The sequence below is a fragment of the Lingula anatina genome, chromosome 8 (genome assembly GCF_051362555.1).
Source record: "Lingula anatina isolate TDL-2025a chromosome 8, LinAna3.0, whole genome shotgun sequence".
NCBI classification, from domain to species: Eukaryota; Metazoa; Brachiopoda; class Lingulata; order Lingulida; family Lingulidae; genus Lingula; species Lingula anatina.
In genome coordinates, this window is record NC_141774.1 from 16660261 (window position 1) to 16686638 (window position 26378).

At 36.6% G+C, this 26378-nt stretch overlaps 5 protein-coding genes across 10 annotated transcripts in view; 3 read left to right on the forward strand and 2 right to left on the reverse strand.

Moving 5' to 3' along the window:
- Positions 1-816: 816 nt before the first annotated feature.
- LOC106172073 (uncharacterized) lies at positions 817-13696 on the reverse strand. Of its 2 annotated transcripts, none has more exons than XM_086994483.1 (4): positions 13527-13696; positions 9184-9381; positions 8525-8654; positions 817-7692 (listed from the first exon to the last, which is right to left on the reverse strand). In XM_086994483.1, exons 2-4 carry the CDS (start codon positions 9188-9190, stop codon positions 7497-7499), a joined length of 333 nt encoding a protein of 110 aa, XP_086850609.1. In that variant the 5' UTR covers positions 9191-9381; positions 13527-13696; the 3' UTR covers positions 817-7496. The 2 variants fall into 2 exon arrangements, with proteins under 2 accessions (XP_086850609.1, XP_086850608.1); XM_086994482.1 differs by having other exon boundaries at positions 8525-8663.
- On the forward strand, positions 1978-2613 carry LOC106172057 (protein CFDP2-like). Its single transcript, XM_087018788.1, has one exon. The coding sequence runs from the start codon at positions 1978-1980 to the stop codon at positions 2611-2613; it is 636 nt and encodes a 211-aa protein (XP_086874914.1).
- Positions 13697-13733: 37 nt separating the features above from the next.
- LOC106172072 (uncharacterized) lies at positions 13734-15321 on the forward strand. The gene is made up of 3 exons (XM_013552664.3): positions 13734-13907; positions 14258-14356; positions 14750-15321. The coding sequence occupies exons 1-3, from the start codon at positions 13824-13826 to the stop codon at positions 14771-14773; spliced, it is 207 nt and encodes a 68-aa protein (XP_013408118.2). The 5' UTR covers positions 13734-13823; the 3' UTR covers positions 14774-15321.
- Positions 15322-15442: 121 nt separating this feature from the next.
- LOC106172581 (putative peptidyl-tRNA hydrolase PTRHD1) lies at positions 15443-16768 on the reverse strand. The gene is made up of 2 exons (XM_013553364.3): positions 16545-16768; positions 15443-16101 (listed from the first exon to the last, which is right to left on the reverse strand). Exons 1-2 carry the CDS (start codon positions 16728-16730, stop codon positions 15931-15933), a joined length of 357 nt encoding a protein of 118 aa, XP_013408818.2. The 5' UTR covers positions 16731-16768; the 3' UTR covers positions 15443-15930.
- An 8-nt stretch (positions 16769-16776) lies between these two features.
- The window catches only part of LOC106172557 (dyslexia-associated protein KIAA0319-like protein), a 35112-nt gene continuing 25510 nt past the window's right edge, over positions 16777-26378 (forward strand). For 2 of the 5 annotated variants that reach the window (XM_013553328.3, XM_013553335.3), the window contains exons 1-4: positions 16777-17187; positions 17942-18241; positions 24763-25092; positions 26177-26250. In XM_013553328.3, coding sequence (XP_013408782.2) covers positions 17073-17187; positions 17942-18241; positions 24763-25092; positions 26177-26250 — 819 coding nt within the window. In that variant the 5' untranslated portion in view covers positions 16777-17072. The remainder of the gene's footprint in view (positions 17188-17941; positions 18242-24762; positions 25093-26176; positions 26251-26378) is intronic. The other 3 variants (XM_013553344.3, XM_013553352.3, XM_086994480.1) reach the window with 3 other exon arrangements.

The window sequence follows — 26378 nt, forward strand, 5'->3', positions numbered from 1 at the left end:
AAGCAACAGAGATAAACTTAATGGTGCTTGTGAGAAAACCATGAAAACTATGAGCTTGTTTAAAGAAGCAATTGACACTGAAACAGCCAATGAAAAAGAGGACTTTCATAATTGGGATGTCACTATCAACAAGATTGAAAACAAAGCCCAGCAGCTTATTCAACTGATTAATGAGCAGAAAGAGACACTAAAATCAGAAGTAAATTCTGCATACAGCCGTAAAAAAACCCAGAAGGATGCAAGAAAGGATATCCTTGAACACCACTTTTGCACCATGCGCAGTGTCTGTCACTCTACCCAGGAACTTGTCACAAAGGGCGCTGACTCTGACATCATGGATCAGGCAAAATCTCTGTCAGAGAGACTTGAAGTAATGGAGAAAACACCAGTCCCACCTCCAGACACACCAATACAGATATCCTACAGCCCAGGTGAGACATCTGTTGCTGGACTGGAGGCCATGTTAGGACAGGTGACAGTAGAGTCTAAACCTCCATTAGCTGAACAGGGGAAAAACCCTCCTGTTTTTCTAGAAAAAGCAAAGTGTGTGCATTCTTTTAGTCCTAAGCTGAGTGATGATAAAGTAATATTCACAAAAGGATTAGCCATAGATGAGGAACAAGTGTCTGTTGTGGATAATGGAAACGAGAGAACAAAAATGTTCACACATGATGGAGAGTTCAAGTTTGACTTTAAACTTGAAAATCCATTTGATGTGGCTGTGTCAGAGACTGGTAACCTGTATATAACATCACGAGGTGACAAATGCCGGATCATAAGGCTAGCGGAGGAAAAACCGTATACAACAACAAGCCGTTGTTACGTTTCTAGAGACTCACTACAATCTGTGTGATCTCTACCTTTATTCTGTACAATCCAGGTATTGGTGTCACTGGTCCACTTCTATCTGCTGACTATATGTTCTACTCTACACTACTTCTGACTACTTCATGTGAAGACACAAGACTCTAATGATAGTATATTGCCAATTCTTCTCCTTATATACTAATACATAAGGACAATTACATTACAGTGATTCCTTAAGCAAGTCAGAGATATTGAAGCCAATTAACAGAATTAAGACACATTGCAGGAGACCTTTAACACAATTAGACCAAGGCTGATTTAAACTTTAACTGGAAGATGAAGCCATAGATGAAGTTATTCAGTCCTGAACACATCCTGTAGAACTTAATGTAGTTTTAACTTGGACATTTAAATACATTTGCTATATACTGATATCTGACTTGATTTGTATAGAAGTTTAATGTAATTTACTTAAATATTCACTTAATATAATTTTAAGACATCTAAATATAATTTAATTACATATAACTTGAACTAAAATAGGGATTTTCTGAAATTAAATTTGGTCATGAAATCACCTCTATGATATAAACATAAGGCAGGCAAAGCTCTTTAGTGTGTTCACACAAATTTGCCTAGGAATGGTGTTGCCAACTTCAACACCCTCTCCCAACCCGCAATAACCAGCGTGGGATGAGTAGGCCTAAAATCCAGCATGAAACAACCAACAAACACATGGCCTCCAGTACCCAGCCGCACAAACGCCCTGAACTTAGGAGGTGATCCTGGTTCAGACCAGCAGAGTGCAGGAGGTGCTAAGAATCTCTGGGGCAGCAAGGATCACCAACATCAAGACCAGTGAAAAATTTCAACATCATTACTTACAACATTAGAACTTTGAAGAACAATGAAAGACTTGCAGAATTGGAAACTGAACTCCAGGACACCGGAGTTAAATGGCATGTGATAGGCTTGTCAGAAATTAGGCAAGCGGAAGAACGTTTAATTACCTTGAATAGCGGACATATATTGTACCATACAAATGCTTCAAATGGCCAACAAGGAGTTGGATTTCTGATACACAAGGCGCTAAGCAAGAACATCATTGAGGTAAAGCAAATTAGCGCAAGGGTGGCTACAGTCAAGCTCAACGTGAATCAGAGATTCTCAATGAAACTCATTCAGGTATATGCACCAACATCAAGCAGACCAGATGAAGAAGTAGAACAACTGTATGAAGAAGTACAGCGTCAGTTGACAACAGACTGCCACTACCACATAGTCATGGGTGATTTCAACGCCAAGATCGGGATAAAGTCAGACATACAAGAGCGTGCCACAGGGAAATTTGGCAGCGGAGAGAGGAATGAAAGAGGAGACTTACTGATTGAATGGGCGACAGCAAATAACTTGAAGATCATGAATACCGTCTACAAGAAGAAGATATCAAGAAGATGGACATGGCAAAGCCCAGATGGATGTACAAGAAATGAAATTGATTACATCATGACAAACAGACCAAACATCTTCACGGATGTGAAAGTGCTAAACAGACTGGATACGGGCAGTGACCACAGAGCAGTTATGGGAGTGATTAGGATCAATGTCAGGAAGGACAGACAGAAATGCCTGTCAAATCGATCAAAGAGACCTAGTATCGAGCAACTGGTCATAAAGAAAGACGAGTTCCAAATCCTCCTAACGAACAGATTCAGTGCACTAGAGCTAGAAGGTGAAGATGGAGTAGATGAAATGAACGATAGAATAACGACTACCATCCTAGAATGTGTATCAGAGAGCCAGTAAAATGAAGGACTCAAAGCTCTCAACAGAAACGAGGATTCTCATGAAGAAAAGACGGATGATGAAGAAAACGGAGGTAAACAACAACAGGGACATCAGAAACAACATCGAATATGCAGAACTGGATAAGACCATCAAGAAGAAGGCAAGGGAAGACATCAGGAAGCAGAACATGAAGAAGATAGCAGAGACCATCGAAAATGGAAAGAGCATGAAAAGAGCAAAGAGATCCTTTCAACTAGGGCAGGATAGAATGCTGAATCTTCTAGACAAAGATGAAAATGAGCTCACCACACAAGACCAAATATTAGAACGAGTAGAAGAATTCTATGGAGAGTTGTATGACAGCAACAAGGGAATAGAAATCTCAACAAAGGCATGCGATCTACCAGACATAACAGCTTGGGAAGTAGAGTCAGCAGTCCAGAAAATGAAGAACGGAAAGGCAGCAGGAAATGACAACATCAAAGCAGAAATGGTAAAAGCAGGAGGAGATATCCTATCTCAGGAATTAGCCAGGCTCTTCACAAAGTGCTTACATCTGAAGGAAATTCCTGTAGCATGGAAGAACGCCAACATGATCATAATGTTCAAAAAGGGCAATAGGAAAGACATCAAGAATTACAGACCCACCTGCCTACTTTCTAATTTGTACAAGATTTACACCAAAATATTGACCGAAAGGCTAACAAGACAACTAGATGAAGCGCAGCCAAAGGAACAAGCAGGTTTCAGAGGCCAGTACACCACTACTGATCATATGCACACTGTCAACCAGCTCAAAGAGAAATGTCTCGAGTATAACATTCCACTATGTGTAGCATTCGTTGATTATGAAAAAGCCTTCGACTCAGTTGAAACCCAGTATATACTGGCATCCCTGCAAGATCTAGGGATCGAAGATGGATACGTAGATGTCCTCAGAGACATATACACCGATAGCTCTGTAACAGTCAAACTACACAAGACCACCAATAAGATCAGGATCAAGAAAGGTGTACGCCAAGGAGATACAATCTCTCCTAAACTGTTCACAGCAGCATTGGAACGTATATTCAGGGATCTAGACTGGCAAGACAAGGGCATAAACATAGACGGTACCAGGCTCAATCGCCTTAGGTTTGCAGACAACATCATAACAGTAGCATATGATGCAAAAGGCCTAGAACAAATGCTACAGGCGTTAGCAGATGAAAGTGCAAAAAGTGGGCTAAAGATGAACACCAGCAAGACAAAGGTGATGTTTGGACCACTAACCACCCCTTGCACAGTGAAAGTCAACACCAAAGAGATAGAAGCAGTGGAAGAGTATATATACCTTGGGCAACGGTTCAGCCTTAGTGATCGAACACTGGAGAAAGAAATCCAACGAGGGATAAAAGCAGGATGGGCAGCATATGGAAAGCACAATGACATCTTCAAGAGCAACCTTCCTACCTGCCTGAAAAAGAAAGTGTTCAATGCTTGTGTGCTGCCGGCAATCACCTATGGTTCAGAGACCTGGGCACTGATTGCCTCCATGGAACACAAGCTACAAGTAGCTCAGAGAAAGATGGAAAGAATTATGTTGAACATCAATCCAAGAGAGCGGAAAACGAATGTATGGTTACGTGAACAGACCAAAGTCAAGGACGTACTACTCACAGTTTAAGAAATGAAATGGAGGTGGGCAGGACATGTCAAAAGAATGAAGGACAATAGGTGGACAATCAGGCTTACAGAATGGACCCCAAGGTATGGACAAAGAAAAAGAGGAAGGCCGGTCAAACGATGGAGGGATGAATTAGATGACTACTGGAAGTCTTGGAAGAAGAAACCTTGGCCAAACTGGAAATCTGAGGCTCAGGATAGGAAACAATGGAAAAAGCATGCTGAGGCCTTTGTCCAACAGTGGAACACTATAGGCTCTAAATGATGATGATGATGATGATGATGAGGTGACAAATGTATCAAGGTGTTTTCCACCAGAGGTCAGCAGCTGTCAACCATTGGCTGTGGTAAACTTGAAGACCCACGTGGTATAACACTGAACAGACAATGTCATGTGATGGTTTGTGACATGAAAAAGAAATCCATTTTCACATTCCATGCAGCGATTGGACAGCTCTTGAATACTATTCCACTCAGTATGTGTGAAGGCCCACAGTACATAACAGTAAACAGTAACAATGATAACACTGTGATATCAGAACCAGGTAATCACAGAGACCATGTCCTGTCACCTACTGGTGGTCAGCTGTACCAGTATGGCACAGAAGGCAGTGGTGATGGTCAGCTGTGTCAACCACAGGGAGTGTGTACAGACAACTATGGTCACGTCTTCATTGCTGACTGGTACAACCACAGGATAGTGGCACTGAGTCCACAAGGAGAGTTTATCAGATACATTGCTACTAGGAATGATGGGTTGGAGAATCCCGTAGCATTAGCCATCAACCCTGATGGCCAGCTGGTGGTGGGAGAGGACACGGGGAAAGTTAAGACATTCCAGTACTTAAATAACTCCAACCATACCTCCAAATCATATTGTACACTGATGTAAATATGTCACAACACTGATGTTAATAAAAAAAACCTTATATGTTTATAAGAACCTTTATGAAAACCAAAATGGTTTTTTGAACAATTTAGATGGTCTAGGTCAAGGCTTCAGACACATGGGAAATCAATGGCATACAGGTGTCTGCCCATATTAACAATCAACCACCCCCTTGGGACAGCCCAAACCCCAGTTGGACTAAAATTCTGAGGTGCCTACCCAGATCATAGTGTCAAATACATGTACAGAAAAAAAGAAATTTCCCTGTGAAAATATTTACATTACTAATTTTAACCTACAATGTATTTGACAGCACAAATACTTCTATTACATTTTTAAGTGTTTTTCATAAGTTTGAATTTTCATTTTACATCCATGTAAACTATATGTCGTGTCACATTTTTATTTAGTTCATAGTTATCATTTGAGATATATTAAAATTTCTACCGAATGAGATGTGTTATGTAGAAACAAGAGTCAGAAACTGATTCCACAATTGTAAAAATTTCAGATATATAGCAATAATTTAAAAACAGTTATGAAAAAATCTCAAATATGAAGTTATAAAATAGTTGTAAAAAAACTTGAATATAAAGCACCAAAATAGTTGTCAAAATTCAAATATGCTTATAATATAAAATAATACTTGTACAAAAACTGAAATACACAGTAATAAATAGTTGTAAAAAAACTGAGACATAAAGTAATAAAACAGTTGTTAAAAACTCAAGTATATAATTGCAAAACAGTTATGCAATTCTTTGTGAAAAGTTTATTTTTCACATATTAGCATTTTCAATGTGGGAAATATAACTCCCATGGGCATGAAGCCAAATGGTAGTTACATTTTCTAAATGCCCATGTCATGTTTAGTAGATAATTAAGAATAGGTGGTGATTATGCTTTTAATCATTATGTAATATTGCATCAAAACTGACAAAAATACATTGTGCATTGACACCACAAACTTTATAAAAGGAAAACTGTATTACTTATCATTTTGTAACTTACAAAAATGTTTTGTAGAATAGACATACAGCTCAAATTTGGAAAAGCTGGCATATTGATCATAAGGTAATTTTTCTTGAAATTATGCACAAAATAATATCAATGAAAAAATACTTTATGTAAAAAAGTCATATCCCCCCCCCCCCGCTCTAGACAGCCCATCCCCAATGTGTGTATAAATAATGACTGGTCCATCCACATTCCTGATGATAGGGCTATCAGTATCAAAATCCTTAACTTCCTTAGTCTAAAAAAACTTGTGGAATGAACTTGCACAATGTGCAAAGAAATTAGATTAAAAAAAATCCCCCCCCCCCCACACACACACACACAGGACAGTCCAACCCCCAGACCGCGGTCGAAAGTGCTAGTGTGAACGGCCTCATTCATTGTTAAAGAGAGACATGGTTGATTGGTTTTGATCCCATTTTGCAAAAATCTGAATATAGTATTATTGTATCAAAATTGGCCAAATGACCTATTTTGTGCATCATTATTTTCTACTTTTTGTCTGCAATTTTGACAACTTTGCTGCCTTGTTTAGATTTCATATGATACTGATACAAAGTGATATCTAGTCTTTTTATAAAAAAGTTCACAACATTAACTTTGTTCTTTGTGTACAATTATTACTCTTCTTGCAATGGATGATAAATCCAATAAAGTTCCAATAAAGCACCTGTATATTATGTTTTTGAAAGTTTAGACCCTTCACATAAAACCCCAAGATTTGAGGCTTGTCCATGGAATTTTGATCTGCGCAGTCTTAAAACATTATTTTCATGTAAGTCTGCTGCCACTTTGTCAACTTCAATAAATATAAATGCATTAGCTTCTAAGCGATGAATGCAGGATAGCAGATCATAAAATAAACAATTATTTCATCAAATAATAAGTAACCTGGACAACTGGGTACCCTATAATCCAATATTGTTGTAACTAAATAATAGCTGAGAATTTACAAAAGTGTTAGGACAGAAATACAAAAAGGAATATTTATTTAAATAAATCTTGGTGACGTCATTGTAACCATCACAGAACTCACAGCAAAGGTCATTATGTACCTGTATTTAGTTGACAGCAGTAATTAACAGACATTGTCCTGAACTCATTCTGCTTATCAGCATCTACAATGTCTTCTCTGGACGTCATCACTTTTCGCCTTTGGGGGAGATGCACTGCTTTCTTCAAAATGAGCCTTCTCTTTTTGGGTGTTGGTGCTTTTTATTAAATTCATCAAATTTTGAGATATATCCCTCGACCACATCATGCAGAGCCTCTAATTGATGCAGCATTTTACTCAGCATCGCCTGGTCCTCCAACAAGTAACACTGATCGGTCAGAACCTTGAGTACAGCTGCCACTCTGTTCCTAGTGGCTTGAACATTAATTTACTATAGCTAGTACTGCACATGTGCGGTTGAGCTTGCTTATCTGTGTTGTCCGAGGAATCAACTTCTGTGTAAGAGTCAGGGCAGACATTTGGTACATACTGGCAATTAGATGATGCCATCCTGACATATGTTCCTTGGTATCTAAAAAAATAAAAAATTTGAATGTTTAAAAAAAAAATACTGCTTGTCTGAATAAATATAACTGATTACTTTGTGGGTTAATGGTATGCCCTAAAAGTTGAGTAAATGTTACCTTTGCATACAGCACATTTAAACAGTAAAGTGGATAATGGAAAGAAGTGACTTGGTTACAATGGAAGAATTTGCAATTAATATATAGGAGGGAAGATATTATTACCTCCGCCAAGGAGGTTACGTTTTCACCCCTGTTTGTTTGTCTGTCATCAACATAACTCAAAAAATTATGGACCGATTTTGATGAAATTTTCAGGAACTGTCAGAAGTGGGCCCAGGAAGAGATGATTAGTTTTTGGTGATGATCCAGATCAATAATCAATCAATAATCAATAATAATCAAAACCGCTGCCTTAGCGGGGGTCTGCGCTCTTGGAGTGCTTTTCTAGTTCATAAAGGCAAAGTGTTTATTTAATTTTCATCATTTAATAGTGGGGATTCTCCTTGATTGCAATCAGCTTAAGTAAACTGAGTGCCGCCTGACATTGAGTAAAATACAGAAGAGGTAGTTATTATATCATAACATGAGGAGACATGTCATTCAGTTGAGCTGATTGCAATCAGCGAGTCCTCACAGAGTTGGATGTCACTAATGGTGTCTATGGGAATAGGGTCTAAATTAGCAAACATACAACAATCATATAGAATAACATGATAAATATTGATTACTTTCCCATATCCCTTTTATTAGTAGAACTGTAACATAAATTCATTTTGATATTGGGTTAGGAAATTTTTATACCAAAATAACCATGTCCATTAAAATTATTTTACTGACCTTGTAGTCAGGAAACCTAACAATGTGATACAAGTAAATTTTGGCATTACAGCCAATTTTTTGGGTTGTTCGCTTTCTGCATCGTGGCTTTTGATTATTTGAAAAGGCATCCTCCTGTATCCCCTGCAATCTAACACATCTTTGTGTTTTCATATAATAATAATAATAATAATAATAATAATAATAATAATAATAATGTTTCTTATTTTTCATGGAGCCTTACGTACTACCTCAAAGCGCCTTATAATGGATAATATTTATATTATAGTTATAACTAAAATCTTTCAAAATTACTACAATATTTAAATCTAAAACATTCATCGGAAATCATTTAAAATTCACACTACTAAAAATTCAATCTTAATAAAAATATATAAAAAAATTTAAAAGCAAAAAATATAGACAGGAATATGTCCAAGAATGCTGAAACATGTGCCACTGCTTGTACCAAATGAGATGACAGGTGTAGAATGGGGAATAACTTTAATTTCCAAATACAAAGACATTTTCTTGGAATTACTTAATATTTTTATTGCATAGTTTAAATACATGCAATTATTGTCAGACTATTGTGCCACAGATAATCTTTAAATAGAAGAAAAAAAAACAATATTTATAAATGAAATTGTTCGAGACAGTAATGTAAAAAGACAACTTACATCCCATTGCTTATGGCACTCCTTACACCTTCTGTCCTTTGTGGCTCTGTCTATATTTTTCCCCAAGTGACATTGCTTGATCATGCACTTTCCCAATATAGAAAAAAGGGACACCACTGTTTTCTATCTGGATACCACCACTTGAGGGCAACCAGAATCTTATCTGGTGGGCAGCATTTTTAAACTGTACTTCTTTACCTGAAAATATAATGTTTTTACATAATTAAAATAATTATAAAAAAAAAAACTTGTGCCTGGACATTTTCTGATTGCTGAGCATTGTGGATCCCTGTCATTGCTGCTGTTGCCTTTTGTAATTCAAATAGTGATTTTAAAAAAGTGGATTTTATTTGAGATCATTCATAATATTGTTATCCTGAGCTGATGGCAAAAGTATTTTATAAAATGCAACATTTAACAGAGGTGAAATGAAGCCATCTTCTGGATCTCCTGGAAGATGGCTAGAATTTTTCAAGTTAACATTGGCAGGTATCCAATTTTTCTGTCAAAAGACAGTCAAAAATGGGGGATGGATCATCAAACTAAAGATAATTTTGAAGACTAAAAGATAATATCTCTGGATCCGCCACGTTTAAAACAAGCATCTAGTCTGTCAGACAGAGAAAATTTCTTTTAATTTTATCAGAGGCTTCATGTATACAGTACAGATGTGGCCAGTGCAATGATAGTGGACAACCTTTCATATGCCATCAGCTTATTGTTTTTCTTTGATGCAAGAAGCATTAAACAGTGGATCTGGTATATTAGTCCGGCGGTTAAGTCCAAAATATTTCCAGAATTGTGCAAAAGGTGATAAAAGCATGAAACTTTCCACGATGAATGACCATTGGGTGTTTGTCAATTTTAGATCGGGGGGCAACTCCAAAATCCACAAGTACCCGGATGAGCAGCTCTCTTAAATATGCTGACTCAGCATTTTATGTACAATTAGATTTCATCAAAACGAGCACTACCAGCACTAATTATGATATCATAAATAGATTTTTAAAACGTACGCTCACCGTGCACATTTATCAGAGCAATGATGACGTCATGATGGCGTCACTGGGTGATATTGCACAATATAGTATGACAAATATCGACTTTCTCCCATAGGAACAATAGTCTAACTTTACAATGTTTCTTTTCCCGTACTTTTTTTTATCACAGAAATACCCCTTTAGGACTTGAAAGGGAAATTAGTTTAGTTGCTACTTCCTAGACATTGAGGATTTTTCAATATGGCCGTCAATTTTTAGGAAAAATAGAAAAACAACCAGAAGTTGACGGATATACTTTATTCGGGGCTCTTGTGAATGTGTTCCTGTCGGAAGAACACTGTAGGGTACAAGACTACACCCTAACACGTCACTGATACGGAAAAAGTGGCCGCCAAAACACAGGGAAGAGAAAATGGTAAAGAAAATCAGGAAAATCAGCATATTTGTGGTATTATCAGTCTAATCAACAGCATATTCTTCTTTGATTTCATCGTGATTTTTCGTTAGCGATTTTCCTACACTACCATTATCTGCTTGAAAAATATTCAAATTATGTGTGGTGAGGGAGTAAGCCCTCCAAGTAGTTAAGTTGCCACTCCAATTAGTCCAATAGTTGCACAATGCTGTGTTGTTTTCTGCAATTGTTAGAAAAAAATTGTATTCTTTTGGGTTAGAAAAGTCAACTTAGCTTTGTTTTAGTGGCTTCTGGGACACTGAGCACTTTTGTAACCCAAAATGGCTGCCAATTTTTACGTAAAAGGACATAAATATTCACAGCAATTTACATCAAACTATATACAGTGTGTGTATATTCTTCATTTAAAAGTCAATTTGAATGTTTACAAATACAGAGGTAGCGTGTATTAGGATTTTCTTTTACATAATCTGCGAGTCATTTGAATAGAAATAGCAAAATGGCCACCAAAACAGTACGGAAAAGGCACGTAAAAAATGGTAAATTATGTTTATTTTCACTGAAAAAGATTTTAAACGAATGAAATCTACATATACATTTTATGTCAGTAAAATTATATGCTTGGAAGGCAACGTAATAAAACAAAAAGGAAAGGAGGTATGTTAATCAAGTTTCTTCTTCGATTAAGCAGTCAGTCATCTCTAATATGTCAGCAGTAACCCCTTTATGTTTGAAAAATAAGGCTAAAGACATTTCCAACTTAGGTTAGATTTTTGATAAGGATTTTTTTCAGTGAACCGCCCAGCCGCCATTTGAACGGCTGCCTGAAAGCTAAAACCTATCAGACCTTCAAGCATCACTTGACAGCGCTGACAGAGGAAAAGTCGATTTTCATGTTCGTTCAGTAGGGGCTACGTTTGCGGGAGATTGTCAGCGGTAGATCATTCGCAAGACGCGAAGGCAATTTACATATACGTTCAAGGGATTTTGTCCGCGGACGATTTGCAGCGGACGATTGTTACCGATCCGACCGAGACACTAAGGCAGTTTTCATACCTTCCACGGGATGTCGTTTTCGATCCGAGCGAGACGAGAAAGCAATTTTCATATTCGCGTAAAGGAGTTCGTTAGCGGCATATCATCAACGTGAGATAGCTTCTTTTCCTTCTACCTTTGGTGGGCTAAGAGGGAAAAACAATAGCAAAAGTCTTTTAAATATTGTAATTCACATGCACAGATTTGAAGCTGTGTGTTTTTTCTTCTTTTGACCACGTGGATGCTATAAATCCTGGGAATATGCGCCAACATCGTCTATCTTCAAGAAAGCCACACGGAAGGCGTGCAGCAACTGCACTGAGACTGAACGGACTCTGTATGATCAGTTTCAGTCGACAAACCGAATTTTCCCTTCATATCCGTAAGCTCATATTAATTAGCGACAAGGCATGGCACAAGCATGTAATGTAAATGTATTTGCCGTAGCCCGTAGCCACTTACGATGCCATAAAAATCGCACGGAAAACCGTATATGATTTCATTGTACGGCATATGAAGCAAATGGCATTTAGCAATCCAAACACGATGAAGAGGCAAATTTAACATCGTCAGCCGAATATCGTTTGCGATCCGAGCGAGACGAGAAGGTAAATTTCATATTCGTTTTAGGGACTTCGCCAGCAGAAAAATCATCAGCGGGAGATAGTAATGAATCCGAGCAAAACGAGAAGGCAATATGAATAAGGTCAGAGGGAGATTGCCAGCGATTCGAAGGAGACAAGAAGGCAATTTCCACATTTGTTCAAGGGCCGCATTAGTGGAAGATCGTCAGCGGGAAAGGAGGTGGTTTGGTTGCGTTCATCAGCAACTGAGTGAAATATACATGTATATAATTTATGTTAATGTCACATGGCTGAGATGGTGACAACTGACTCCTGAATGGTAATTTTTCATTAAAATCCACGTGCTCTAGCAGTTCAGATTGCCACAAAAAAGTCCGTAATTGAATTTTTATGTATTTTTATATCATTTTAAATTAATTTTATACCCCCCTTTCTTTGAAAAATATTCTTTCTCTTTTTCATTTACATTTTTTTTATTTTGAATGTAAAAAAAAAGCTATTAATGATAGGTAAGGATAGTGGCCAATGAAAAATCCAAATGAACAGAAAAATTGAAGGCGTTATAAGTATTAATTAGACTTATTATACCAGTAATAGACTGATTATATCTATAATTCATCCTCTGCTGTATGCGTTGGCGGCCATTTTGGTTTATCCATACCAGAAACGCGGTAGTACGCAGTCAATTATCCTACTGTGTTTTTCTGGCAGGAAACAGGTTCACAAGAGCCACAAATAAAGTATATCTGTCGACTTTTGGTTGTTTTTCTATTTTCCCTCAAAAATTGACGGCCATATTGAAAATGCTCAAAGTCTTGGAAGTAGACACCAAGCTAACTTAACCTTTCTAGCCCTAAAGGATGGTTTTCTGTAATGAATGTTTACAGGAAAGATCATTGCAGGGTTCGACTATTTAGTATATGGGAGTCAGTATAGATATTCGCATGTATTGTGCAATATCACCCAGTGACGACATCATGACGTCATTATAACTGTTATACATGTGCACAGTAAGTGTATATTTCTCACATTTATTCATATTATCATAATTAACGCCGGTAGTGCTCATTTAAGGGAATTTTGAATGTACGTAAAAATGCTGAATCAGCATATTTTAAGAAAGCCGCTCATCCGGGTACTTGTGAATTTTGGAATTGCCCCCCGATCCAAAATTGACAAACACCCAATGGTCATTCATCGTGGAAAGTTTCATGCTTTTATCACTTTTTGCACAATTTTTTGGCTTAGCCGCCTAACTATATATAGCTCACAGTCACACCTAAATTCCTCACAATGGGTAATACATACCGTGATAAAGTGAATTGTGTCCTTTGTTGCTCTGGAAAGTTTTCTCTTGCTTTTGTGCTCCAAAGCCGTTTTCACACAAAATCTTTTTCGCGTCCTCACTCCATGCTGATTTAGTCAGACTATGTAAGCCTGTTTATGAAAGGGAAAACGGACTCAGTACAGGTGATCGGGTCGGATATGAAATAACATCTTCAGGATGTGGAGGTTTGAAACGCAAGCAACTGTTTCACATGTGCAGTACAGTGGTGATATAAGTGTCACTGGCATAGTTAATGTTGTAATGCTGAAATAGTAGCTATGCAGCGTGCTAATTCGTCTGTGCAGGCAGCTAAACAGAGATTGAAGCAGTTCCCTGTGGCCTTGAAAGAATGTAGGACTGAGGTAATTCGATGTGAGAACGTTGCATCTCTCTCTCTCCCCCTCTCTCTCTCTCTCTCTCTCTCTCTCTCTCTATATATATATATGAGTAGTTACAAAGCCATTGGTTAATTGCAGTGATTTTGAGAAATGTTCTAGAAAATTTGTTTGTATCGTAAATGGTCTAGTTGAAAGGGGTATTTCTTTCTAAATGTATTTACAAATTCACTTTATCTTTTAAAAATATTAATAACTTTTTTGGGGTGGGGCTTGGGTGGAAAGTCTGTTTGCTTCTTTTGACACGAGAAATAATTTGGTGACTGTGATAATTATTAATGCAACTTCAAGTCTTGATTTGACACCATTAATTTCAGATGTCAGCATACGGGAAGTGTGTTTCGGAGAAGGAGGATGTGAAATGTAATGATTGCGCCAAAGAGTTCCAGGCTCTGAAGGAATGTTTTAAGAAAACAGTAAGTTAAAAGTGATTTACAGAGAGATAGCATGGAAATAAACTATATTTTAAATGTTTTAGCATACTGAAATTTTGTTTTTGTCAAGTATGTACTATGTAGTGGTAGGTATATGAACAGTTAGTAATGCAACTGCTTACAATTAAGTTGACAGAACAGAATATGCAACTTAAAAAGGTTGCAGATTTCAAGCAGATGATAAAGCTTTTTAATTTCTTCTTTGCACAGCATTTTTTTTTCATCTTTAATTCAACAGAATAACATTGGAACTAATTACTTCATTCCCACTGTTCTTCAGTAATAATAAATCGTGTCTTTTAAAACCACAACTTGTTCAACCCTGCCTTCCATTAACTGTGAACATTTCAGTAATATAAGATTTTTTTTCTTCAGATGCAGAAAGCAGGAAAAAGGTAGCAGATAATGAGTGGACATGACTTAAGATAGAGAGAAACCAATGCTGCAAATTGGGTCTGGAGGTTTCCATGGTAACATTGCCATTTCACAGAAATGACAAAGCACAACAGACTAACATATGCCTTGGGTGATTTTAGAAGAAATCTAAGGCATGTCCAGTTATGTTATGTACTCAGACATTTTTACGACAAAAAGGAATTTGGACAGCGGTCATCCGTCTGATGGAAAACAGCCCTTAAGAACTGTAGAAGTTTTAGTTTTGGGTTTATTTTGCACTTACTTTTGAAACTCTAAGGAGGTTAATATGAGATGTTATATGTCTGAGATTGTTTAAGTGTCCAAACAGTTGGTAGATGTGTTTGCTCATCATGAAGGACTTAATTCAAATAATAGGTGACTTGGCAGTCAAGAAATATTAGATAGATCAGGTATTGTCACAGTTGTAAATGAAGTTTTGCAAGGAATTTCACTTACTTTTTACATTATTTATTTGATAAATAAAACTCATGTAAAATATAAAGATTAAAAATAAACAGATTTTGTTGTCATTTCCTTATTTGTTTTTAAAAGGTGTGTTGATTCCAGTTTTCTACTTTTCTCTTAGTTTTCTACAGACAAGCTCAGATGCTGTATGTTGATACAGAAGAACAAGCTACAAAAAATCTCAAATATTTTAAAATAAATACCAAGACATTTTTATTTCTAAATGAAGGGTAAGATGTCAAGTTAAACCTGCTTTGTGTACCAGTTCGTCAACAATGACAATACTCAAATATGACAGTTGTCTTTTAATTTTGATTGCACTCTTCATGGGATTAAAGATTGGAACATGGCAGTCCTTTCTCATGAGATATTAGGTATTATCAACAGTAGCTCCTTTGATTCATGAAATGTTTGGTATTGTGAATAGGGCTGATGGCATACTAGTACACTGAACACAAGTACAAAACAAAGCAAATAGTATACTAAAGTAAAATTTTTGTCATTCCAAGCCAACTTTTGCTTCAGCTTATAATTTTCTTGTGAAAAATTAAACAAGTCACATTATCTTCTATTAATTTATTCTGCTCCACTCTTTGAATAAGTCAACTTTTTTGTTCCAGGTTTTCACAGTCTCAATATAAATATGCTGCACTATATGAAATGAGGTTCAAATATCATTTAAAGAGTTTAAACTTTTTAAAATAAGTTTGTATCTCTTCTTTATGGTATGGTTTTGTGGCAATACATGTTGGTATATTTTCTGGCTGTTCTATCCAAAGATGAAAGTCCTTATTGTCTGAGGTCAGTGACTCTGAAACTTTGGTCAAGCTCTCTTCATCTTTGGCCTAAAAAGACAGAAAGAAAATAAATGAATCTTGCTTGCATTACGTAATTTCAGAACATTTGCTTATACTCAGTACATATCGCAAATGTACAAATGGTGTGTTATGCAAGACTTGTGCACAATTATGAATACTAAAATGATTAATAACTAAAAACTAAGTAACAGTTAAATGAAGATATATACTAATTATTCAAAGACAAACCTTTTCCTCACTTGGAAATTAGCTAGACTTTTTAAGAGAAACTGTGCGGAAAATAAACTTTTTTCGGTATATTTGTACTTAAACTACGAGTCCCTGACTACAAAATGTAAGTTTAAGAATAATGATCTAAGTGGATGTCTTGATTCATCTTCTTATTTTATGCTTATAATGGGAAAAATATATCTACTACTGAATATTGCAGATACGTTGAAAGAGATCACGAAACAATAAATATTTCCCACCTCCAAAACGACTTTATGCATCCGCGTATAATCTTCAGTATATGATTTAACATTAGGATCTTCTCTAAATATGTGCATGACGGCAGTACACGCATGGCACGCTTGAGCAATTAACGCCCCTGTTGGCCACTTCAAGTCGCTTCTAATCAGGACATATTGAACAAGAACTGGTGCACTTTTAGACATGTTGGACCTGCTGCATCGGTTGCTAGCTTTTTCCCGTTTTCCCAAGTTGGTGACGTCACTGCGCGAGGACAACAAGGTCGATTTAGATTACGGAGGATTCATTTAGAAAGATGAGTTAGGATATCTAAGGTTTTCGATTTAGCGTAGTATATCTCACCTGTAGCGATAGCTGGCATAGTAAAGAAAGTTTGCATGGGGTAAACTAAAAGAAGAATTCTCACCTGGAAGCTACCATATTGTTTAAGGAGTTAAGTTCCTGGTCACAGGGCCAAATTCTTCAAAGGAAACATCAAGATAGTTATCAATATTATGCCGACGTCTAGCACTGACTAGCTTATTACAATGAATTATCTCACACATTTGCGGAAGAGGATTTCTAGAAGTGTTGGAATTCGTCTGCTGCAGATGAACCAACAACCCCTGTTGTTACTTTGCTTGCTGTTCGCAGGTCTGGCAGGTGAGTAATCAAACGTTGCGTGTAAGTGACTTTGTCGGTAAACCTCAGATTTCTGTTTTTAATTTTACCTAACTTGTACAACCACAGCTGTACAATGTGTATGCACTGAGTGTTACACAGTGGTATATGAATGTTACCTCAGTTTGACACGCTTTTTTTACAAGTTTTAGCCTGATTTATATATCTTGAATCCCACTTGTTTTTAATTTAGTTATGGAAGTGAAATATTAAACAGAAAATTAAAAGTTATTGCTACAAAAGTTACAAATTGATTATAAGTGGGTTATTCCTGAATTTTCATAATTATAATGATAATAATATATTTATCACAAGTCTTAATTCCAAATCTGTTCAGGAGACTTTGCAATACATTCAGTTATGTGCAGTACATATATATGTATGTCTATACATTAACAGGTTGACACCTGGTCATTAGATTCTGTGTTGACAATCTCACCTCCCTGGAGAGGATACAGGGGATCATGTGTCCAGTCACAGACTTTTAAGCACATAATATTTCTATTATAGTGAATGATTTTCTGTAACAATTGAAGTGTAACTTGACTTAAAACTTATTTATTCATTATTCAGAAAATAAAGACTTTGGGTTATTTATATTTGGATTATAGGAAATGATATGCTTAATGTCATCAGAAAACTGTTTACAAAAGGCAGACTTTTATACATACCTAACTATCTTCATTTTGGTTATATGTGGTAAAGCACTGTCACTGTTTATGTCCTTTATTTGTAGTCTGCAAAGCCAATCTCTGTGAAGATGTCAACGAGGAGCAGCTGGAAAAAGCCATGAACTTCAGATCCTTGCCTAAAGGAGGCGCCAGCGCAGGGTACTACTCCAAAAACACAGAGGCGAAAGATTTAAAAGGATGCGTGTTAAGCTGCTGTCGCAAACCAACTTGTAATGTTGTGTTTTTACACAAGAAGACGTGTTTCCTTATTGAGTGCAATGCAACAGTCCCAGATGCTTGTGATCCTATGACGACGGATACGCCAGAGTTTGAGTCAAGTTTGATGATACAGTTGCGGTCTGTAGGTGAGTGAAGTTGGCTGTTTTAATATCTTCTCCCTAGATGGCACTAGGGTAGCACTAGCAATTTTTTCTCTGAGCCAAACCAACTCTTTTTTTTTTTTTTTTGTTGCTTTGTTATCCAAATTAGACTAAAACAAGCCAAATCAAACAAATTTGTTTAGCCATTTCAAGTTAGCATTTGGTTAAATTGGCGATTGTTAGTGCCGACCCAGTGGCATATATCTCAATGTGAGCCCAATGGGTAATGGATTATGGCTGTCCGTAAAGGTAGCTCTGTTATGTCATAGCCATGCTGATAAGTTTTCAATCTCTCAAACTGTAGTGATATACAGAAAACTGAACCATTATGTGAAAAAGGCCTACTAGTAACTTTGTTACCTCAGGCCTTCTCCTTAGAAGCAGCAGAGATTTAAGAGTACACTTGTGGCATATTCTTACTCATAGTTTCTATTTTAGGCTGCCTGATTTGTGTGCTGATTGGATTGCTTTGATAAATGTGGTGTTCTTCACAAATCAGCATAATGGATCTCTTTATTTCTACTATTTGAGCGTGTATCTCTCTCTCTTAGAAAGCCTGATTGTGGGGTCAAATTGGTTTGTTATCACAGGTGTGGTGTCTCTCACAAGATGTTATGGAACTAGTTCATTGATTATTAAAAGTGTAAAGCCCATTTCACAATTGAATGTTATTTATATATTTACAGTGCTAGTACCTGCATTGCAATTGTTTTGAGAGATTGGCAACTAAATACTGTAGCCTGGTCATTACTCAGGTTACTAGTACTAGTAAGAGAGTCACTAAATGAATCCACCCAATATTTTTCCATAAATATAGTTTTACATCCTGTTAGGACAAGTCAGAATGCTGAGTACTAATCTGATAAGTTCACTGCATATTGTAAAAAAAAAAACCTAGAAGGTTAAAGGTGGAGGCAAATCTGACATGCAACTGATTTTTTTTTCTCAGCATGAACTGAGCAACATGTTAAACACATACTGCTATCTGTTCAATAAATCGTTCCATAAAGCAATTCCCAGCCTCTGAATTGCCAGACAACGCAAATGTCAGGCACTGCAATTGCTGGCCAGGGAATTTGCTTTTTATAACAGCTGGGGAGTTGCAGCATCAAACAGTGAATGTGTACCAGTATCTGTGTAGTGATCGCAACATTGAACAGTGAATATGTACATGTAGTTGTATAGTGATGGCAGTATCAACCACTCAGTAAATACTAGTATATGTACCAGTATAGTGATCACAGCATTGAACAGTAAATATGTACTAATGCTAGACACTGTATAGTGCTCACTGAAATATAAGATCTTTTATTCTTTTGGTATCCGATTTCAAACAAGTTTGTACATAATATGTGAGGTACAAGTGTATATCACTACCTACTTGTAGGTATTTACTTTTGTATTGTGGCTTACAAGTCACAGCATTGAGCAATATCAATGCATTGAAGGGAAACAGTTTTTTTCTCAAATGCAGTTTGTCATACTAGACACACTGTTCCCAGAGAGCCATCCAGCTGTCATTGGGCTGTAAATTAGCTTCCAAAGACAACAGGACAGCTTACAATACACATTTTTTGGGGGTTTGTTGGTTGGGCTTGCTTGGATTGGATTCTCTCTGAATCACACTTTCACATCTTGGACTTTCTGTACCCCAAATCCTGGAGAACCCCCTACCTACTAATAAAATAGATGATCTAAAATAGAATGTAAATTCCTGTCCAGACATTTGTGTTTTGTGATCTAATGGGAGTTTCAGCGCAGAACCCATCAGAACTATGAAAATATCGATGCTATCCAAATAAAAGTCCACTTAGACTCGTTAATGTTTTAGCTGTTGTTTTAGATTAATTTTGCATTATCTATATAGATTTTACCTTCACGTTAGTTAAATTTTGATATGGTTTAAGTAAGTTGTAGTTCTGGTATTGATAGTGACAAGTGAACTGAAAAGTTTGAGCAGTAAGAAAGGGGAGGTAATTAAGGCCTAGATGGTTGTTTTTTTGTAAGCTCAGGGGAGCCACAGTATTGAGCTATGGAGATAATAATAGGTACTAATAAAGGACCTGATACTGTGAAATTATTCATTGGGTGAAGTATGTCTTTATCACTCACTAAAATGGAGCAAAGTTATTATCCAAAAGTGAAAACCAATTTTTGGTTTATGTTTTATTTTTGTGAAATGTGTTCATTTTTATGTAATTTTTTTAGTAATTTTATTAATGGGATTTCAATTAAATGCCCACTCCCCTTTAAAAATGGAAACTTCCGCTTTCTCAGCCAGGGGTTAATTATATTATTTCCCAATGACCATCAAATTTTATTACTCTTAGTAGTTTGCCGAGTGATCTCCAAACACACAGTAGAGTTTGATGGGTGACTATCAGATTATATTGGATTTTTTCCCTCTATAGAGGAAAGCATTAAACAGTCCACAAAGCACTGTAATTGTATATTGTGTAACCAAATTAACTTCTGAGTAAAATCAATGATGTCTACAATGATAAATGTAAAACTCAGGCAAGGAGAAAGTAAAACATTTTACCTGAGGATGAATATGGAACTTGAGCCAGTGTACAACAAAGGGCTCGTTCACAATAAAACTGTTGTTTTACACAGATCGATCCAACTCTGTGGGGACTCTTGTTGAATGCAATCAGGGCTCCATAACTTGAAAGCACCACGAATTGCCAACGAGCATATGCGCCTCTATTCCATAACTCAGCAATTATTCGCCCCATATAATAGCCTCGAAATGAAAGGTGATATCGCTATTGCAAGTCATAATGTATTTGAGTTACAGAGCCCAGATTCACAGCTTTATACGCCTCCCCCTGTTGTGAGTAGAATGCAGACAAGGTGGTGGTTATATGAGTGTGCTGGAAACGAGCTGTGTTAATCTGATTGCATTCAGCTAGCACCCCCACAGAGTTGGATTGATCTAGATGTAGAGCGATGGTTTCATTGGGAATCAGCCCCAAGTTTGCTTTAAGAGAACAGTACTAGTACATTACAATGCTTTTTCCTGGGTAATCGATTACCAACTTAGATAATCTAAAAGGATTTACACTTGATGTTGGAGAGAGCATATTTCAGAACAAAAGAGGGTTTGTGCTATGTTGTATACAAAGAGTCGAAGATGAGAAACACTTCCTCGTGGAATGACCCAGGGGTGGATCCAGAGATATTTTCTGTCAGTCTTCCAAATTATCTTTGTTGATCCATTCTCTATTTTGACCATCTTCTAACAGAAAAAAAAATTAGATACCCCTAAATAAATTTGAAAAATTATGACCATCTTCTGCCTGTGACCTGCATGTCACATTACCAAAGAAACAATGATAAACTCTTCTACATCACTCTGGCAGACAGTGTTGGTGAATTTTCTCTCCAGGACCTACTGATTTGTCCTCTGAGATCGCTGTAAAATAGGGGCTCTAAATCAGTAGGCAGGATCACACAAACTGCCACACAGAGGGAAGTCACTCCTCACCGATGATAAAAGTATGCTTTAATTACATACCCAATTTATTAGGTATTAAGTTTTTTTAATCAACATTGTAGATGACCAGTAATTATCCTTCCTTAGGAACTAGAGCTGACACTGCCATCCAGTTGCTTCTCATAAAACAGTCTAAAGATTGTGATCTGTGTGCATTTTATTGATAGTGACAAATGCAGCAATTGGGCAGGATGAGTCTTATCTGTTGAAGTTATTTGACACCCAACCATTGAGATTATTTAAATTAATTCAATTTTTGTCCAAATCTTCTTGTATTTGTAGACTTCCAATGTCTGCCAATAGTTAATAATGGGAATTGCCATATTTTATGTCTGAAGTATAGAACCGTGATGTTTTATATTGTCTCATATTATACCTAAAATTAATTTAACCTTCCCATACATGTTATTAATGATTTATATACCTGTGTAAATACCTGTGCAGTCTTCGTCTTTTTGTTTCTTATTTGACTGATAATCACAGTGTACGCACTAAATGCGGGAGATAAGATTGCTGCGTTTTCCCGATTTTATCATATCTTACCTCTTTATCAGGTGAATTATGGGGTGTTTCCAGTCAACATGGGTGGACCTTACTTAGTACAAAAGATTCTAAGATATTTGATTGCAGTGTGCCTGTGTGTGTGTGTGTGTGTGTGTGTGTGTGTTTGTGTGTGTATGTGGGACTGTATATTAATGATTATGCGTATATGTATGTGTCTGTAATAGTATGACTATATGTGTATGTTTGTTTATTTGTGCATGTGCCTGTGTGTGTGTGTGTGTTTGTGTGTGTATGTGCGACTGTATGTTAATGATTATGCGTATATGTATGTGGCTGTAATAGTATGACTATATGTGTATGTTTGTTTATTTGTGCATGTGTGTGTGTGTATGTGTGTGTGTGTGTGCAAACTAGGAAGTGCTTGTCAGTCGACGAGAAATGGCAAATATTGTCACAACAGATATCTTCATCCTTAGAATATTGCAAACTTAATTAATCCATCCTAAATTCATTTTGATTTGATTTAATTTGAGTTGACATGACGTTATTACCAATTTGGTTTTATTTTGTGTACTGCAGATGTGTGGGTGCACTACGTCATGCTGGGAGATATTTTTTATAAACGTAATATAAGTCAATAGCAGATCTAACATATCTGGAATGGGAAGACGATGGCTATTAAATGCTTTCACAAGGAAATTATCTGCTATTTGTCTTAATCAAGGTGTTTAAGAGAAAGTGGATGAAATGCTGTTGAAATGAATGTCAGGAGAAAGTTTTATAACGCTTGGGGGGGGGGGGGGATATAAAAGTAGAAATTCTGAGAGTTATATTAACAGTAGCAACATGACGACAAGTAATTACAGTTGGTGTCAAACTATGAATAAAGAACGGTTTTTCAAAGCCACTTGTCTACAGGTTTGGACAAATGTAAATTTCTGACAGTGTTTTTAACTACAGACTAGAAGTACAGAAAGTCTTTTGAATAAATACAATTCTTTTCGTTTCCCTTAACACTTTCAAACCCGTGTTGTGTCATTGTGGTAAATTTTCATGACAACATGACATTAAGGAGTGTGTTATCCACAGTTCATCTCTACTCAGCAGTCTGTGGTCTGTGTTATTTATTGTGGATAGGTCATCTGTCACCCCTTGTTTACTTCATGTTGACTTCTTTTACATAGAGTTAGGGACCATTCCCACAGATATTTGGATCCATCTGTCAGGTGTTACAGGCATTTAAGCTGGTTAAGACTAATAAGTTGATAGCAATGTAGTAAGACTCCCCAGGGAGTAAGACCGATCCAGATGGATCAATGTATGCATGGGAACCCAGTCTCAAACTTGGTTTAGATGAAAGGGCGTCTGACAAAATGAATTTTGTTAGTTACTTTCAACTCTTGCTCCCTCTGCTTCTTCTTCTTCGTCTTCTCTCTCTCTCTCTCTCTCTCTCTCTCTCTCTCTCTCTCTCTCTCTCTCTCTCTCTCTCTCTCTCAATCATGCATATGATATCTTACACAGTCGATAGCTCTCTTTCTCTCTCTTTGTATATATATATATATAATACCTGTAAATCATGCTAAGCACATAGTCTGCCACTTTTATAGGTAGCAGCTGTCTTGTTTACATCTGAATTATCTAATTGTATGCACTTAAAATGATTGAATATCAAACGTGTGTCATGCAACTCTGTGTATTATATATATATATATATATATATATATATATATATATATATATATATGATAAGGAATTGCTACTAAGGATTTAGCCAGGATTTTGAAACAGGTGCACTGAAGTACATTTTCTAACAGAGACATGTCATCTAGGCTTCATATGCTTCAATAATAAAAATAAAGAACATGGGTGTCAGAATTATGATAGGGAGTCCTAAAGATTGTTCCGTAGTTGCCTGGCTAATTTAAGGCCCTGATAATAAGGCTGAGTAAGACCAGAGCTGGCACATCTGGGAACCTTCTCTGTTTGGTCATACTGAGGAAAATGTTATATATCATTGTCTAGGTGTTACATTATAACCCCATTCCCATAGATTTTAGATCGATCTATCCCTGTGGGGAGTCTCACTAGATTACTGTCAGCTTAGCCAGCTTAAGCGTCTGTCCCGCCTACTGAAAGCTGTAAGGGGGTAATTAACTATGGTGCACACTCGGCTGACTACAACTTAATGTGAACCCCCAGGGAGTTAGGTCGATCTAAATCTTAATCCCTGGATCGATCTAAATCTCTGGAAATACACCCTATGACACCCCCACCTCACACCACTTCTCAAAGAAAACCTTGTGAAGGCTGAGTTATTGTCTGAAAAACTACTATGTGTACGTACTGTACTGTAAATCTCAAGACAGTTTTTTAAATCAGAGTCACTGTTATTATTGAATAATTGTTATCCCCTCTCACTTTCTCCCATCTCACCCCTGTGTGCAAGTAATATTACTTCTAGTTTGTTATAATAACATGTGAATGTATTTTTTTTTTTTTACAGATGAAACAAATATAGTAAAGGAAGAAGCAACCCCCAGCACTACCCCATCTGACCAATTACAAAGTGAGCAAACAACATCAGCTGACACTATCAGCCAATCAAATCCACAGTCAACTATAAGCCAATCAGGTGACAACAGTTCAGAATTAACTGACCAATCAGGAGAAGGGAAAAGGCGGAAAGATCTGTCTTGTATTTTTGGGATTGACGAGTGTGAAAAGAATGAGGAGTGTGTATTAAAAAATGGCCGTGCACGTCTCGGGAAGTGTAATTGTAAAGATGGCTTTTCTAGGGATGAGGCGACCCAATTCTGTGAAATCGGTACATCAGGTACAGATGGGTCTTATTTTATTTCAATTCGATGCTTTTGGTTTGGTGCTCTTTAATTTGAATCTTACTAAACATTTCAGATCCAAAGTAGAATCTTAAGCAAGCGTTCACACTGTTGGGGTGCTTTAGATCTTAGAATTTTTTTGATGTCATGGTGGCTGGTTATTTAATTCTCACTTGCGACCAAGACACAGGTGTATTTTTGGTCACATTCTGTTTTTGCTTGTCTCAATTTTTTTTTTTTTTTTTTTTTTTTTTTGCAAGGTAGTGATGTCACATGCTTTTGTCAGAAATTTGAGATTTGGAGTCCATATTTTCTTATTTAGACTGTCTAGGTTCCATATGATCCAGCGATAAATTGGCAGCTGCCTGGCAAATACCCCAGGTCACATACACATTGCTTTTACTTGTTTCAGATTTTTTTTTCTTTGCAGAAAGAAGACGCACACATTTTTCTATTTGTCTAATGCTTGGGTTGTCACATTTGTCTAATTCTTGGTTTTGGTTGTTTGGTGAAGTTTCCACCATCTGCTGCTTTCCGTGTAGATGTAGTATAATAGTAGTGGAGGGGATTTGTCTCAACTACCACAATGGACTGGTTTTACACTAACATCTCTAGCAGTAGGAGGTTCTCCATCTTTTTAGAACTAACACAATGGCACATGTATACATTTCTGGGCACAACATTTAGTGTGTTTTGCTTATAGATAGAATTTTAGTTTGGGTCTCCTAATACATCAAGTTCTATATTAATTCAATAGAAATAAGAAGATAATGTAATTTGATATTTAGAATATTTTACTATTTGAATTGCTAAAACAACTTTTGCTTGAAACAAATGATTTTGGAAATTTTTTGAATATTGAATTATCACATTGTGAAATGTTATTGTATTTTGCCCATTAAATTTGAGATGTTAAAGACATTATGGAGTAATACAATATGACATTTCTTTGTGTTAATCATAAAACATAATCAGAATTGATATCCTCCCTGAAAATATAAAAGGATAAAAAGAATTTTTTTTCTGGAATGAAAATTACAAGTTAAAATATATAAAAAAATATTATCTAATCTGTTTCAGGTTCTACAGAACCTACTCCTACAAGTTCTGACACAGGAAGTAGCAACTCGGAACCATCTTCATCGACATTATCAGTGAGTAGATTTGATATCGTGGTGATAACCACTTCACTTATTAATGAGCAGGAAGACCCCATCAATTAACCCAGCCTTCGCTGGGATATTGGTCATTAGGTCGTCAGGAAAGCTAGAATTAATATCGA